General features: G+C 38.6%; 1 protein-coding gene across 1 annotated transcript in view; it reads left to right on the forward strand.

Moving 5' to 3' along the window:
- Window positions 1-17,250, forward strand: part of HUWE1 (HECT, UBA and WWE domain containing 1, E3 ubiquitin protein ligase) — a 133,891-nt gene that overhangs the window by 97,392 nt on the left and 19,249 nt on the right. The window contains exons 37-48 of the mRNA XM_021708454.1: window positions 1,159-1,311; window positions 3,122-3,249; window positions 3,475-3,556; window positions 4,568-4,744; window positions 5,236-5,395; window positions 5,872-6,230; window positions 8,875-9,070; window positions 10,056-10,223; window positions 11,340-11,485; window positions 11,915-11,981; window positions 13,114-13,328; window positions 16,667-16,878. Of these exons, the coding sequence (XP_021564129.1) occupies window positions 1,159-1,311; window positions 3,122-3,249; window positions 3,475-3,556; window positions 4,568-4,744; window positions 5,236-5,395; window positions 5,872-6,230; window positions 8,875-9,070; window positions 10,056-10,223; window positions 11,340-11,485; window positions 11,915-11,981; window positions 13,114-13,328; window positions 16,667-16,878 (2,063 nt within the window). The remainder of the gene's footprint in view (window positions 1-1,158; window positions 1,312-3,121; window positions 3,250-3,474; window positions 3,557-4,567; window positions 4,745-5,235; window positions 5,396-5,871; window positions 6,231-8,874; window positions 9,071-10,055; window positions 10,224-11,339; window positions 11,486-11,914; window positions 11,982-13,113; window positions 13,329-16,666; window positions 16,879-17,250) is intronic.

Here is a 17,250-nt window from a genome sequence, read left to right on the forward strand (position 1 = left end):
AAGCATAGTTCCATGAGTCAATTAAATGAGCCATCAGGTAAATGCTATTATTTTATTTCTGAGACAAGTTTGTAGGTAGGGAGCATGATTTTTTTTGGAGCCCTGTGACTCATCTTACTAGATAATTCTAATTGAGATTATTTCCAAATAATCCAAGCAAGGAAATTGCAGACTTGATTTTGATTTTTCCTTAGTTAATTTTAACACATCTTTCTTTAGTTAATGTTTCTTATATATCCATTGTAATTGGGAAATACTATTTCCATCTTCAAATGTGCATAAAGGGAAGGGATACTTCACTTTGCTCACCAGGAAGGAAAAAGTACAAGAAGAACACCTCCTCAAGATGGGATTCACTTTTCCAATTGATAAGATCTGTAGAAAAACAGTATGCTCTATATAACTCTGCCCTCTGTTCTTCAAAGGTGCCAAAATTTTTCTCTTTTTTATGTGACAGGTTTACTGCGTTCAGTAGCTTAGGTTTTATTAAAAATTTCAATATAAAAGGAAGATAATGGAAATCCACAAACTTCAAATTAATGTTCCATCCTAATGTACAACGTTTTATCAGTAATAATGCTCATCTTTAATTTCCATCTATCTTATGCCTGGATCTTATTTTTGAACTTTGAAAGAAGCCCTAAAATCATAACACATCTCTCTTTTGTTGTGTAAAAACTTTGAGCAAACTGGGCTTGGTGGCTCAGGCTTTGGGAGGCTGAGGTGAGTGGATTGCATAAGCCCACAGGTTTGAGACCTACCTGGGCAGCGAGACCTCATCTCTACAATAAATAAAAAAATCAGCCAGGCGTGGTAGCACAGGCCTGTAATTCCGGCTACTTGGAAGGCTGAGGCGGAAGGATCGCCGGAGCCCAGCAGGTCGAGGCTGCGGTGGCCGGGAGCGGCCACTGCACTCCAGTCTGGGCGACAGAGTGAGACTCCAACTCAAAAACAAAAGAAAGTAATTGTTTAGTGGTGATCCTTTATAGTAGCATACATCTTCTTTTGACACAGACACTAAATCCTTGTCAGATATGTTACTATTTACCTGCCTTTCTTCACTGAGTGTGTTGGGGGTGGAGGGAATATTTTAAAACGTTGAGAATGTTTTCACAGATCTTATCTTACTCTGACTTAGCCACTTTTTTGCTTTTCTAGGTGTGGGAAGCTGCTGATGTATTGATCAAAGCTGCTCTTCCCCTGACAACAAGTGACACAAAGACTGTATCAGAGTGGATCAGTCAGATGGCCACCCTACCCCAGGCCTCCAATTTGGCTACTAGAATCTTGCTTTTAACGCTACTTTTTGAGGTAAGAGTTTGATCTTTTGGGCCTTTAATTAATTCATTGAAGAAGAACACCTACTTCAATGAATATAAGGCATTGAAGAAGAGACATGTAGGGCATGATCCCTGCATTTCATAAGCTCAGTTTCTAATAGGCAAAAATGTACATAATTAAATGCATATTGCAGCATTTTGTGCCAAGTGAATGGTGTCGACAATTTTATCTGAGTCTAGGAAGGGTATATACATACTTTCTGACTAATGTGAGAAGGGCTTCTCAGAGCAAGCATTAATTGAATTGCGTCCTGAAGTATTGTGTGGGATGGTAGTTTAAAAGAAGGATATTAAAATAGCTGTCATAACTTGGTCATGGAATATTTTTGCCTATCTGAGAAAATGTAACTGGCAGCCACATAGTGGAGAAGGTCATGAAAATTAGGCGTGATCAGTGTTGAGGGTGGTAGACATCAGATAGAATCATATTTCTCTCTCTTTTCCTTACCTCATCGCTCAGCAAATTATTTGAGGCAAGAGAGTGGTTTGGGTAAGACATGTTCTTGTTCCAGTCAACTTAGGAACTTTGGAAAAGTGACTCTTCATTTGTAATTCGTCATGTTTAATAGTAAAACTTGAACTTAATGGAGTAAATCTTTCACGTGCAACAACTCAGGATAAAGTCCAATATAAGTGTCAAACTGTTTACCTACTGTCTTGGGGCTTTCCTTCATGATGGTATTGATAACTCTTATAGTACCTTATAGTTAGATACTTGTGGGAAAGATTTCAAAGTCTGAATGCTGGGCATCTTCAGCAACATAATATAAAGAGAAAATCATTCATGGGCCTCCATCTAAAAAAATCACAAGTAACAGTTGTATTTTCTTCTAGTCCTCTTTCTATCCATTTAAACAATTGGGATAAGACTAAGGTTTTATGTTCTTTTCAGTTTTACATTATGACTATTTCCTGATGTCGTGTACACATTATTCCGTCTTTTTTATGTTCTCTAACTTATTTAAATAATTACCTGTTATTGGACATTTCCTTCCAGTGATGTCCTATCAAAAGTAACACCTTAAGCCGGGCTCGGTGGCTCAGCCTGTGATCCCATGCTTTGGGAGGCTGAGGTGAGTGAATTGACTGAGCCCGCGGGTTCGAGACCCGCCTGGGCAAGTTGGCGAGACCTCATCTCTACAATAAATCAAAAATTAGCTGGGCGTGGTAGCGCGCGCCTGTAGTTCCAGCTACTTGGAAGGCGGAGGCGGAAGGATTGCTGGCATTCAGCAGGTCAAGGCTTCCGTGGCCGGGAACGGCCACTGCACTCCAGTCTGGGCGACAGAGTGAGACTCCAACTCAAAAAATAAATAAATAAATAAAAGTAACACCTTAGTGTAGCCCCAGTAAGAGAAATCATTCACAGTGTTTAATTATTCCATTTTTTCTTAAACGATTATAAAGCTTCCTTACAACTTCAGCATAGTTAAGGCTGCATACCCTAGGTGACAGTTCCTGAAGATATTAACAACCATTTCTGTATTAAGCATATGTTAATATGTCAGGCACTGTGCTGTGCGCTTTATATATAAAATCTCAATTAACAATCACAGTTACTCTGAAGGTAGAAATTATTAATCCCTTTGACCCATGAGGAAACCAAAGCTTAGGAAATGTAAGTAACTCACCTCATATTACACTGCTGGTAAGTAGTAAGAGTTAGAATTTGAAGTCAACTGATTCTGTTTCTGTTCACCCCTATGTTCCCCTATACTGTGCTAATATTTAATACTGAGTAGAAGTTGATATCTGTTTTATTTTTTTTTTGATTAATCAATTAGGAGTTGAAGCTGCCTTGTGCTTGGGTGGTTGAATCGAGTGGCATCCTTAATGTCCTAATCAAACTCTTGGAAGTGGTTCAGCCCTGCCTCCAGGCCGCCAAGGAGCAAAAAGAGGTTCAGACCCCAAAGTGAGTGACCCCATATTTATCCTGGTTTCATTTCTGTTCCCTTGGGACTTGGACTCTTGAGCTTAGGGCCTGTATTAGGTACCTTTCTAGCCCATGTATGGGGCAAATCTTAGATACTTTTTGTGGTCTAAAAATTGTGGAAGTGCCTGATGAAATCAAGATATATTTCCCCAATTTGTACAGATTTCTGACTTACCCAGAAAAAAAAAAATTCCTCTTTTATAGGTGGATCACCCCAGTGTTGCTCCTGATTGATTTCTATGAAAAGACAGCGATCTCCTCAAAAAGGAGAGCCCAGATGACTAAGGTGTGTAATGTAGTGCATGTGATTGGCAGGATAATTTAGCTTCTTAAAGCAAGCGTAGACCAAAAAATAATGCGGGAGAGTAGTGAAGGATGTAAAGGTCTTTGACCAAAGTATAAATCTTTCGAGGATTCTTCCTAGCTGGGTTTCTCTTCTGAGTAGGGAGTTTAAAATATTTTCTTACAGAGCTGCCTGCTTAAGGCCCCAAGAACTTACCCTGGAAGTAAATGTTAAAGACGCATGCTATCTCTGGAGGACGAATGGCTCTCTTATTACATGAAGGACTCAGTATGCAGCAATCCTTCCAAAAGCAGATGTTGCTTAGATGAAGATTATTGTGTCACATTATCTTGGTATCTTCTTAGAAACAGAACTTTTGGTGTATCTCAAATGAACATTCCTTTTGGCGGGAAAACAAAAGGAAAGTAAAGGATAGCAAGACAGGAAGGTAGATGGCTTTTTGCCTAAGGAAAATGTTGTAGTCCATTTTGCTGTTGCTGTAACAGAATACCAGAGTGGGTAATTTATAAACTATAGAAGTTTATTTGACTCATGGTTCTAAAGGCTCGGAAATCCAAGATCCAAGGATTCCCTTTGGTGAGGATCTATGAGCTATATCATCCCATGACAGGGTAAAAAGGCAAGAGAGAAAGAGGGGGCCAAACTCATTATAACCAATCCACTCCCATGGACATTAATCCATTCATGAGGGCAGATTCCTCATGACCTTATCATCTTTTATTAGGCCCCACCTCCCAATGCTGTTAAATTGGGGATGAAGTTTTCAACACATGGACTTTGGAAGGACATATTTAAACCATAGCTATAAGAGAGGCTAAGGAATGTGAGAATAAATGTAATATGAAAACTTCTCTCTCAGTTTTCAAAAGTTATTAGATGTCTAGTATATTTGTTTTTATTTGGGTGAATTTTAGCAGTGAACACTAAGTTACTATTTCTTCCAAAAGTCAACTCTGAAGGAAATACAAAGAAACTTTGTGCTTTTATATTTAGTACCTACAATCCAACTGCAACAACTGGCGCTGGTTTGATGATCGCTCTGGGCGTTGGTGTAGTTACAGTGCAAGCAACAACAGCACTATTGATTCTGCCTGGAAATCTGGAGAGACAAGTGTGCGATTTACTGCTGGCCGAAGAAGATACACCGTCCAGTTTACTACAATGGTGCAGGTACGTGTTCACCCAGTGCTGCAAACGTGAAAAAGAGGAGAAGGTGCTGGATGTGTCTTTTGTTTTTCTTTCTGAACCAACATTCCTAATGTGTTACAAGCAACAAGATTACCGTTACTAAATTAACCATAGATTTGAGAGAACCAAGTCTTCCTAAGGTCAGTGGTTAGACCTTGGGTCTGTGACAGTTTGATACTGTCCCTCCAGGAAATTATTTTAAGTGTTCAGTCAGGGATTAAATGAGTGGTTAGGGATGGTGTCTACTCTATCGGACAGTTTACAGCTTATTATAGGACCTTGTATATGCCACTTTCTTCTGGAGACCTTTGGGATCTCTCTCTGTAAATGGTAAAGATGAGATAAATTGCTAGGGTCCCTTCATATTTGCACCATTTTACCTGGAAGGTGTCTCTTCCCTCCTTCACCTTTATAATTCCTTTTTGGCAGAGTTTTTTGGAGTTTGTTTTTGTTTTGTCTGCTTGAATTCCTAGGTTAATGAAGAGACAGGGAACCGGCGCCCTGTGATGCTGACTCTCCTCAGGGTACCACGGCTGAATAAAAACTCAAAAAACAGCAATGGACAGGAACTAGAGAAGACACTGGAAGAAAGCAAAGAAATGGATATCAAACGTAAAGAAAATAAAGGCAATGGTATGGACCTTAGCTCTGAATCTTTTAGAGTATTTTTTACCTAAAGTTAGTAGTGTGCCTTTATGGCTTAAGGTCTGACCAATTTCATTGTGAGTTATTTTCATTTTATCTGATTGCTTATTGAATTACAGATACATAGTCCTCCTCTATGACTTTTCATCTGGCCTTTTGTTGTGTTGTTGTTGTTTTTGTTTTTTGGGTTTTTTTTTTTTTTTTTTTTTGTATAGACGAGGTCTTGCTATATTGCCTAGGCTGGTCTCAAACTCCTGGGCCCAAACAATCCTCTTGCTTCCATCTCCCAAAATGCTGGGATTACAGGTGAGCCACCACACCCAATTTCATCTGGTCTTGAAATTAGTGTTTGGTGTTTCTCCTAATAGGACCCAACTGCTTGGCTGCTTACTTAGGAGGGAGAGGTGTGGAAAAAAATAAGTGTCTAGTTAAACTGTTTAAAACTCTCACTTTTCTATTTGTAGATACCCCCTTGGCCCTAGAGAGTACAAATACTGAAAAGGAGGCAAGCTTGGAAGAAACAAAGATTGGAGAGATCCTGATCCAGGGCCTGACAGAAGATATGGTGACTGTTTTAATCCGGGCCTGCGTGAGCATGCTAGGAGTCCCTGTGGACCCAGACACTTTGCATGCCACCCTTCGCCTCTGCCTGAGGCTCACCCGGGACCACAAATATGCCATGATGTTTGCAGAACTGAAGAGTACCCGCATGATCTTGAATTTGACCCAGAGCTCAGGCTTCAATGGGTTTACCCCCCTGGTCACCCTTCTTTTAAGACACATCATTGAAGACCCCTGTACCCTCCGTCATACCATGGAAAAGGTGAGTCTTTGGTATCAGATGCTGGTTTAGCTTTGCATCATACCTTTTTTCTCCTTGCTCTCAGAATAGGTAGACTTCTGATTCTTCCCTAGGGAATACAGCTAGATATACATATACTTTGCCCAGAAGATTTTTCCAACTCTGTCCAGAAGCTTACTTAAGCATGACATACAAAAATAGAACTAAAAGGTGCATTTACTGTTGTAATGTCTCTAATCTAAAAAGCCCTCTCTGGCTATCTAGGTTTCTTTAACCAAGCCAAAAATTGTTAGTAAGAAACTGGAGTGCCTTCACTCAAGAGCCTATTTTCAAAACTTTGAATTTTAGGGTATAAAAATATAGTAAAACTGTTTGAATGTTTGTGATCTACCAGACACTGATAGGCACTTGACAAATACCCATTGTATATATCAGAAAACAGGTTTATATGTTTTAGGGAATTTATAAAGTAGTGGAAAAAATGGCAAAGTAATTATAAAAAATAAAAACATATAAAGTATAAAAGCATTAAGAGAACAGTGAAGGGGTAGGGGGCAAACATTTTACTAGTGAGGCTTTTCCTCTTCAGTACTTTTAGAAAAATCGTTGTTCTCCTTTACATTCCTTGTCAGCAATCATATGACTGTTAGTAGACATTGCTTCCATTTTCCTCTCTTGGGACAGTATTTTCCACACTTAAAGTAGTGTTACAATATACAATTTTTGTGCCTAGCTTTGTTCAAATTTAAGATTGTTATTCTTAGAGATTTCTAGAAATTGGGTCAAAAGGTAGAAATATTTTTTAACTTGATTACCAAAAAGGTGGTACCAACTTATACATGTGAGTCTATATCTCAGATTTTTCAGACAGTTCTTCACTCAGCCTGTTTGATTTCACTTCACATGTGCCAAATCAAGAATGAGAACTGTAACAGACAGTATGTATGTAGTGATCCACATCAGGAGACAGCCAAGCAAGGAAGAAACACTGTATATATGGACTGAATTCTGACTTAAAAAACAAAAAACTTGAGAGGCCGGGCATAGTGGCTCATGCCTATAATCCCAGCACTTTGGGGGAGACCAAGGCGAGAGGACTGCTTGAGCCCAGGAGTTTGAGAACAACCTGGGCAACATAGTATGACTTCGTCTCTGTTAAAAAACAAAAGCCTAGCCAGGCTTGGTGGCTCAGCCTGTAATCCCGCGCCTTTGGGAGGCTGAGGTGAGTGGATTGCCTGAGCCCGCAGGTTCGAGACCCGCCTGGGCAGCGAGACCTCACCTTTACAATAAATCAAAACATCAGCTGGGCGTGGTAGCACATGCCTGTAATTCCGGCTACTCGGAAGGCTGAGGCAGAAAGATTGCTGGAGCCCAGCAGGTCGAGGCTGCGGTGGCCGGGAGCGGCCACTGCACTCCAGTCTGGGAGACAGAGTGAGACTCCAACTCAAAAAAACAAAAACAAAAACTTGAAATGCTTAAAAGTTTAAAATGCTAGGAGAAAACGTAGATCTTTGTTGGATGAGGGATAAACTTGCAAAGCTTTAAGTAAATTATAGTTGGGGGTGTGGGAAACAAAGGAACTTCAGTGGCAGTCTTAACATATCAAGTTGGCAAAATGTAAATGCTTGATAATATCCATTGCAGGTACTGGTGTGGAGAACCAGGCATGCTCTTACTTTTGGTAGGAGTGGAAATTGGTGCCGCCACATTGGAGGGCAATTTGGTACTGTCAGTTTAAGATATCCTTTGACCTAGAAATTCTATGGCTAAGAACTTATCTGATTACTAACGTCAAGTATGCCAAGATACATATACAAGATTTTCACTATGAAATTGCGTGTAATGTCAAGAAACTAGAGGTCTAATGTCCAGCAGTGAAGGACTGGATAGATTATGGCACATTATTTATAGTGAGATTAATTCTGTAATTTAAAAAATGAATATTATAATTACAGACAGGCAGGATACCGAAGTTATAATATTCTAAAGAGCATGACTGACGTGGTAGGAAAAATAGTAAGATAAAAATATTAAGATACCAAAAATATCTTGTAAGCATATAATTCATGAAGGAATGGATAATGGAAAATAGTTATCTTCTTCTTTCATGTGTCTTCTGTGATAAGTAACTATAGGAAGAGCAAAAGCATAGCTATATTTTCAAAGCCTTGTTATCAAAGCAAACCATCTGTAAATAATTTGATATCTCCTGTGGCTATTATCTGACTGATGGTTGACTTTGAGGTGTGAAGAAAATGTTTGTGTTTTTCACACTAAGTGGATATCAGTGCTACATGTTTTAAACCTTTCTTGTTTTAAATTGGGACAGCATTTGTTCATTCTTGTTTAAAATTAGGAGCTGGCACTTAAATGTAGAAGCCATGTGGGATCTATAGTGACACATCTCCCGATTTCTGTAAAGATCATATGTATTACAGTATAATAATTGATAGTTTTGAGATACGCCATAACTTTTTATACTTTTTTTAATCAAGAAGGGATGGGATGGGATTTAAAGACCAAATATATCTTTCTTCCAAAGCTGTCATCCACTGTTTTGAGGCAGAGCTTGGTTAGTATTTTAATCCTTGGTAAATCTTCTTTGATTGCAATTGTATTTTTGGAAAGTGGTGTATAATCAGCAGTTTCTCGCTATCTTTACTAGGTTGTTCGCTCAGCAGCTACAAGTGGAGCTGGTAGTACTACCTCTGGTGTTGTGTCTGGCAGCCTTGGCTCTCGGGAGATCAACTACATCCTTCGTGTACTGGGGCCAGCCGCATGCCGCAATCCAGACATATTCACAGAAGTGGCCAACTGCTGTATCCGCATCGCCCTTCCAGCCCCTCGAGGCTCAGGAACTGGTGAGTCACTTACTCCTGGCCTTGGAGATGTTGAAGTCTGTGTAACACCAGAGGTTTTTTTATGGGGATAACTGTAACTTTGAGACCCTCCTTAGGCAAGTGTTCAGACATTGGCTGCTTGATCATTTGGATTAATTTAGTAGGTACTTCAGTAGCTTCTCTAGGCCTTGCCCTGTTGTAATCCCTGCCAGAGATACCAAGGTCTCATTCAGTCTAGTCCCTTCAAAGAGTTCCTTTTGGTGGGGTAGTAGGGCTTACATACAGTTAATGGTTTCCAAATAGTGATAATTGAGGGTCAAAAGGACATGTGGATTCATGTATTCAGTGGGAAGTATATGTCATCTGTGTATCCTTGCCAATGATGTTTTACTTGTATTTAATTATGGGGAAACAATTAGATAAATGCAAATTGTGGGGTGTTTATAAGACAACTGGCCTAGGGTCTTCAAAAATGTTAATGTCATAAAAGAAAAAAATGCACAAGCGCCTCTTCCAGATAAAAGGAGACTAAAGTTAAATAACCGTCGCTAGCCTTGATTGGGTCCAGATAAAGGAAATTTGGAGAAATTTGAATACTATGTATTAGATAATATAATTGTATCTGTTAAAAGTTGTGAGTGGAACTAAAGTATTTTAGGAGCCTGTGTGCCTGACCCTGTGCTGCTCCTTTCTCATGTATGGTCCCATTTAATCCTCAAAATAACCTCATTTCAAGAGTGAGAAGATTGAGGTTTGTTGAAGTAAGAGAACTGGATTTCAAAACCAATTTCTGTAACTCAAAAGCCTGCTATAGTCAATCCTGTGGAATTTAGGGAAAGTAAAAACCAGATTTTCTGGTAGACTGCTTGAACATTGGTTGAAAATGACCTCTTGTCTCAAGCTTGTGTAGTACACAAACTTGATATAAATATTTCTTTAATAGTAACCAAGTTTAGGTACTGATTCACGATTGACTTATTTTTTCCTCTTTCTCACTTTGGTTCAGCTTCAGATGATGAATTTGAGAATCTTAGAATTAAAGGCCCTAATGCTGTACAGCTGGTGAAGACAACCCCTTTGAAGCCCTCACCTCTACCTGTCATTCCTGATACTATCAAGGAAGTGATTTATGATATGCTGAATGCTCTGGCTGCATACCATGCTCCAGAGGAAGGTATGTGGCTAGCCCACCTCAGGAGGTGTATCAGAGGGTATGTTACCCTGCCTGTGTCATTTCAACAAACTTACAGCTTAGTGAGCACTCACTATGTGTTCCCACTCTGGGGATCAAAATGAATAAGATTTATAGTGCATATCTCTGAGGAAGCTAATTGTCAATACACTATGACAGACACCAGGGTAGTGGTGAGTCCTAGGGCAAGGCACCTGACCTAGTGAGGGTGGGATAGGCAGAAAAATTTCTTAGAATAAGTGGTTTCTGAAATGAGCCTTGAATGATAAGGATGAGGAACTTGTCAGAGTTATGTTATATAAAGAATACAGACCATACAGAGGGAAGAATGAACAAAGATTTAAAAAGATACAAGAAGAAGAATGAACAAAGATTTAAAAAGATATAATAGCATTGTGTGAGGAGGTTGAAAATAAAATACCAGGGAGTCTCTAATGTTTTCATACTCAGAAACAAAACATTTTTATTGCCTGAATTTTCAACTGGACACTAATAGAAGGCATGTCTGTGCTTCCGGACTTTGAGACCACCATCCCAGTCCACCTTTATTTCTAGTTAAGGTGCTGCTTGTAAGCACTAGGAGCATCATGATTGAATTGCTTGGAACATGGTTCCATTCCAGTCAAATCCTTCTGGATTTTATTCAGGATATATTTATTTGATAGGTCCACAAAACTGCCAAAAATTAATTAATGCTGCCTTTAATAAGTAAAGAAAATTTGAGACTTTAGTTTTGTGCTCTTGATCCATACAGCAATCTGATCAATAGAGTTCCTTGATTCTCCTACCACACAGAATCTCCATCCCATCTCTTATCACCTCCTTCCCAAAATAGTTTAGCTATATAACTAGCTACCATTATTGATCTCCCATTTTGTGAGCCATAGTACCACATATTCATTTAAGCTTAGTAGTGACAGCTTAAGAAAGTGAGACTAAATTGCCTGTGGTCACAAGACTAGTTCATGTTAGTAATGTCACCATGTAAATAGTCATACCACTTGATATGAAATTGACCAAGCCTACTAGATAGGAATTGACATTGTACAATTATAGAAGAGTTTTGTTTTGTTTTTCTTGTTTGTTTTGTTCTTCTAGCAGACAAATCTGATCCTAAACCTGGGGGTATGACCCAAGAGGTTGGCCAGCTCCTACAAGACATGGGCGATGATGTATACCAGCAGTACCGGTCACTTACTCGTCAGAGCAGTGACTTTGATGCACAGTCAGGTTTTTCCATTAACGTAAGTCATTTCCAACAGCCTTCTGTCTTTCCGGTGTCCTTTCCAATGCCTGTGTGGTCTCATAATTTTAGGTTATGCTAGGAGAATTTTAAAGGTATTAATATTGATGTGTAAATTATCAGTTGACTAAAAATGAAGACAACGTTAGGGTATCCCTGGTTTGTTTAGGTTTTTTTTTTTTTCTTTTTGGTTTGGAAATATTTCCTTAATTCACTTTTCTTATTCTCCCTTTTCCTTTTCTCCTACTCTCCTAGTCACTGTTAAAATGGCAGCTTCCCAAAAATTTTAGTATAAAAGGGTATGGTGGTTAAAAGGTCAGCCAAAGAGAATCTGCAGCATCCCAAGCCAGTACCCTGGGAAGGAGTATTCTCATTTGGGGACAACTGACTTTGGCATTCATAATAGCTCAGGAATTTTCTTCTTCTACAGAGTCAGGTCTTTGCTGCAGATGGTGCCTCCACTGAGACTTCCACTTCTGGGACCTCCCAAGGAGAGGGTAATGGTTTGCTTTTCTCCCTCTCATGTTCTTATTCCTTGTTAAGACAACTTGAAGAAACTGTGGTTGTCCTGGGCGGAGGGTAGGAGAATATAAGCGTGATTTTTACATGTACTTATCTAAGTAAACTTTCTCAAGGATGAGCTCAGTATTCTGTAAATATAGGGTCTCTGTATGCTAAAGTTAATGGAACTATCATTTAACCAACCTAGTAATAGTTTCTATGGTAACATCCTTTATTTTTACTCTTTAAACCATCCCATATTTCCTTTAGGGTCGTCTATAAACTGGCTTATAGAGCTTTGGTGCCAGTGATGTTATTCTAGCTACATGCTTTACATGGTAGATTTCAGTCTTCCAGCAATGTCAACAGAGGCCTTTGCTACTCAAGATGAATTAGAGAAATCTTATGTGAAAGCAAGTCTAATGAGACCTTTCAAGAGCTCCTTCTCTTTAGATAGAAAAGATCTTTGCGCTCTAATTTAGGAGATATTTTGCTTAATATTATACTAGTCTCTGGAGATAGATCAAAAAAGGCTAATAATTAGTGAAATATTGGTTAACTCATTTTAGTGGGCTTACTGCCCATATGTAGTGTGGCTGATGGCGGTATTATTCAAGGGAAGCATCAGTGCCTGCTACATGGCAAACTGTATCAGACACTAAAATGAATCAGATTTGTTCCCTGCATTTAAAGAACTTTGTCTAGGGAGGGGGGTACCTGCGGGAGTTGTAATGCAAGGTAACTGCCAGAATGGAGCTGTGCTTGGATAAGATTTAGTGGGCACATAATATAATAGTGTCTCAATATGTCCAGATGAGATAGGAAAGCATTTATAGAGGAGGTCAGCATTTGAGCTGAACTAGATAGAAATGTGCCAGGCAGACATAAAGGAAGAAAAAGGTGAGAGATCAAGGCTTATTTGAAGAACTTTTTATTAGTAGAGTATTTCTGGAACATGTAAAAAGAAGGAAATGGAGGGAGATGCATGAACATTTGGGCAAAGCATCTCTGCTGTACTGTATTCACTTAACTACCTGGGACATCCTGGTTCTCTCTCCTTCCACTGCCTTTATTTTTCCAGTATTCCATTTTCCAGAATCGAACCAGCGTTTGTTTCTTTCTCAGCAGCTTCAACTCCAGAGGAGTCTCGAGATGGGAAGAAAGATAAAGAAGGGGACCGGGCCTCTGAGGAAGGCAAACAGAAAGGCAAGGGCAGCAAACCTTTAATGCCTACCTCCACTATACTTCGTCTTCTGGCAGAGTTGGTGAGGTCCTATGTTGGTATTGCTACCCTGATTGCCAACTACAGCTACACTGTGGGCCAGTCTGAGCTGATCAAAGAGGTAATATTTTCAACTCATAATTAAAATGTTATACTGTACTTCCATCATTTCATTTGAGTACTTACTGTATGTTGTATACTTTGCTAGGAAGCCATACATGCTAAGTGCTAACCCAAATGATGAGAAAGGGAGAAGCATCTTAAGACACATTAAAAAGCTAGGCCTTTTTCCCATTATGTGGAGCCATCAGACTCACTGCAGTGGAGTGAGTTGATGAGATTTGTTCTATTGAAAATTCTTTGGTCTGCACTTGTAGATTGGAAGAGGCAAGACAGGAGCCAGAGAGACCAGTAAGGAATCTGATGTAGTAATTAGTATAATGCTTGATCTTGGTGAAGTTGAGGGGAAATGAGGAGTTGAAAAGATGTTTTAAAGATAGAAATGGACAAGAATTGGGTTTGGAGAAGGAAATCAAGGACTCAAGGATGTTTCTTGATTTGTGTTTTTTTAATTCCTATTATGAGTGGGTATCTAATAAAAACAGAGGGGGAAAATGTTAGAGGAGAAAATATGGAATTGTGAAAAGTATCTGTGAGGCATCTAAGTAAAGGTATCTAAAGGACAATTGAATAAACCAAATAAGAATATAGGTGTTTATCATCTAGACGTACCCAAACATGTGCAGAGACTCCAGGTGTGGTAGCAGTACTGGTAATGAAAATAATAGGAAAATCCTTAAATGTCTATCAACAGAGCTATGGAAAAGAATGAAGTATCCTGATACAGAATTATCTTCAGGTTAGATTTTTTTTAGGTGAGTGGGCACATTGAGAAATTGTATCATGTTCCCGTGTATGTAATGTGGGTACTCAAAGATGTTTCTTCCATAAAAGTGGCCTTGTTTCGTGGGTTACATCATAATTTTATGGTTAGTAAGTGGCAAAGGGTTTGAGAGTGAATAGGAGCACCTAGTATGTGTTACAGATAGAGTATGGGAAAGCAGCTGCCATTTTAAAATTTATTTTTACTTTAATCCAAATTTAATATACATAAATACACAAATCGTAAGTAAACAGTCAATTGGTTTTCCTGGATAACCACCATCCAAGTTAAATTAAACATTGCAGGCTCCCCAGAAGCTACCCCCCCTGTGCCTCAGTGCAGCTCCCTCACCCCCTTCTCCCTCCCATAAGGTAACTGTTATCTTGAGTTCTATTGCCATAAGTTGCATCTTACAGTATGTACTCTTGTGTCTGGTTTCTTTTGCTTTAACATGCTTACAAGATTCATTTTTTCGTGTGCAGTTGTAGTTCGAATTCCATTATGTGAATGTACCATATACCAAAAAGAAACCAAATGTATCTTTTATCCATTCTACTGTTTGTAAACCTTTGGATAGTGTTCCGTTCAGAGCTATCACAAGCAGTACTGCTATGAACATTTTCGTATGTGTCTTTGTGAACATATAAAAGCACTTCTGTTGGGTGGTATAATCTGACAGTAGAATTGCTGAGTCTGTAGTTCAGCTTTAGCAGATAGTGCTAAAAGTTTTCCAGAGTGGTTGGGTCAATTTATATCATTACCAGTAGCATATGGGAGTTCTGATTGTTTCACCTCCTTGCCAACACTTGGTGTTTTTTCATTTTCCTATTTTAGTGGGTTTGTAGTGGTTTTGCACTATGGTTAAAATTTGCATTTCCTTGTTGACCATTTTTTCATGTCTTTATTGACCATTTGAATCTTCTCTTTTGGGAAGTGTCTATTCAAGTTCTTGTTTTCTGTTGAGTTCTTTAAATATCCTGGGCATAAATCCTTTGTGATGTATATATGTTAAATATATAAATTCGGTTTTATTTTGAAGCTTTTACTCATTATGCCAGTTGTATTCATAATTTTTGTAGTTTTATTTGTGGATTAAGACGTTTTATAAGTGTCCAGTGACCTTACTAGTAATGAGTACTGATAGATGCTTTACAAATACTCTTGATAATCTTCACATCTGTACTGCAAGGTTGTTGTTGGTGTAGTGCTCTCTTTAAGGCTCAGAGAGGTAACTAACTTGCCCAAGGCAATATTTCAGAGTAGCAGAGTTAAATTGGAACCCAGGGTTCTGATTCCGAAGCCAAGTTTTTTCTGCTCAGCTGCTTTCCCAAAGCATTTCGCAAAGCATTTTTCCAGTTTTCACTAATAATGTGAGATAACATTACTTATTTATACTTTTGTTTAGAAAACAGATTTAACTTTGTATTTTATTTATTAAATAATTTATTAAAATAAATATATTTGTTTTTTATAAATTAAAAAAATTATTACTATTTCTAATAGTTTTGTATTAAGGTCACTTTTTTCAATTTCCAAGACTAGAATTCTTTGATGCATTTTCTTTATTGAGGTAAAAGTCATATAAAATGAACCATTTTAAAGTGTGAGATTGAGTGGCATGTAGTGCATTTAGTGTTGTGCAACTGTCACCTCTATCTAGTTCCAAAGCGTTCAATGCAATTTTATTCAAAATCTGTTTGAATGATGACAGGACTTAAGTTTCTTTCTAAGATGAGAAATTATCAGTGCAGAAATCATAGTTAGAGAAAAAAGAAGAGTCTGAATTAATTTCCTTTTCTTGTTGGGCCTTTCTTGTTATTTTATATAACCCCACATTAAATATTTTTGTGCATAGCATATCCATATCTGTGACTGTACTGGCTGTCATTCATCTCTTGCCAGTTTCTAGCATAGGACCGTGGGCACATTTTAGGTGTCAGTAAATATTATAATTTAATTGAATATTGAAAGATTTATAGCTCTGAATTAGAAATCAAGGTTTGACTCCGTGGCCCTTGACTAAATTCTTTGGGCAAGACTTTTCTTTGGGCTTTCGATTACCTGCCTATCAGATGGGACAAATACCCCTGAGTATATTTTATAGATTTTCTATGTGTGGTTCTATTAAATATCACACGCAAAAATATTTTAAGATGGATGCAGTGGTGATGCCTGTAGTTTCAGCTACTTGGAAGGCTGTGGCAGGAAGGTTGCTTGAGACCAGGAGTTTGAGATTGCAGTGCACTATGATTGTACCTGTGAATAGCTACTGCACTGCAGCCTGGGCTCTTAAAAAAAGTTCTTTTAATAAAAGTAAAAAATTTTTAAATGTTTTTAGAAATGCCAAATGGCATCTACATGATGATTTGTAAGCTGTGTAGTGGGAACTGGATAGTATTTGTACATTCTATAGAATATGGGTTTGCTATTTACTCACTTATGTCTTTGAGCCTTGGTGGACCTGATAATAACTCACTGGGTGACTTAGGGAAAATTTGTACATGCACCTTTTTGCTGTGTAGATGAAATGTCATAATTGTGCTTGTGAGTAAATGTCACGATTCATGACTTTTCAGGACTGCAGTGTGCTAGCTTTTGTTCTGGACCACCTCCTCCCCCATACCCAGAATGCAGAAGACAAGGACACACCTGCCCTGGCCCGCCTGTTCCTTGCAAGTCTGGCTGCTGCAGGGAGTGGCACAGATGCCCAAGTGGCCCTAGTGAATGAAGTAAAAGCAGCCCTGGGACGGGCACTGGCTATGGCTGAGAGTACAGAGAAACATGCCAGGTAAAACCCAAGCATCATCCCCTTACTCTCTTCCTGGTCACATTGACTTCATGTACTCTGGTTCTCAAATAATTCTGGTACTTGAAAATACCCAGACCACTGATTAAATTTGGATGAATCAAGTAAACAAAGGGATATTTTCATTGTATTTCTACAAGCAAAAAAGTTGAGCAAGTTATCTAGTATTATTTTTTTAATTATGTTAAAGAAAATGAATGCTACCACCTAAGCAATAATGAGTTCTTACCTGTTTAGATGTTACTTCCAGATGGAAACACAAAAGGCATGGGAGGATTGATTATCTGGGACAAGTTAGTGAAGACTTAGCCTAAGAATGGGCTGTATTCACGTGACAGAGGTGTCAAACTTATT

This window comes from Carlito syrichta, unplaced genomic scaffold (assembly GCF_000164805.1).
Source record: "Carlito syrichta isolate Samal-C Ts95f unplaced genomic scaffold, Tarsius_syrichta-2.0.1 Scaffold137883, whole genome shotgun sequence".
NCBI lineage: Eukaryota > Metazoa > Chordata > Mammalia > Primates > Tarsiidae > Carlito > Carlito syrichta.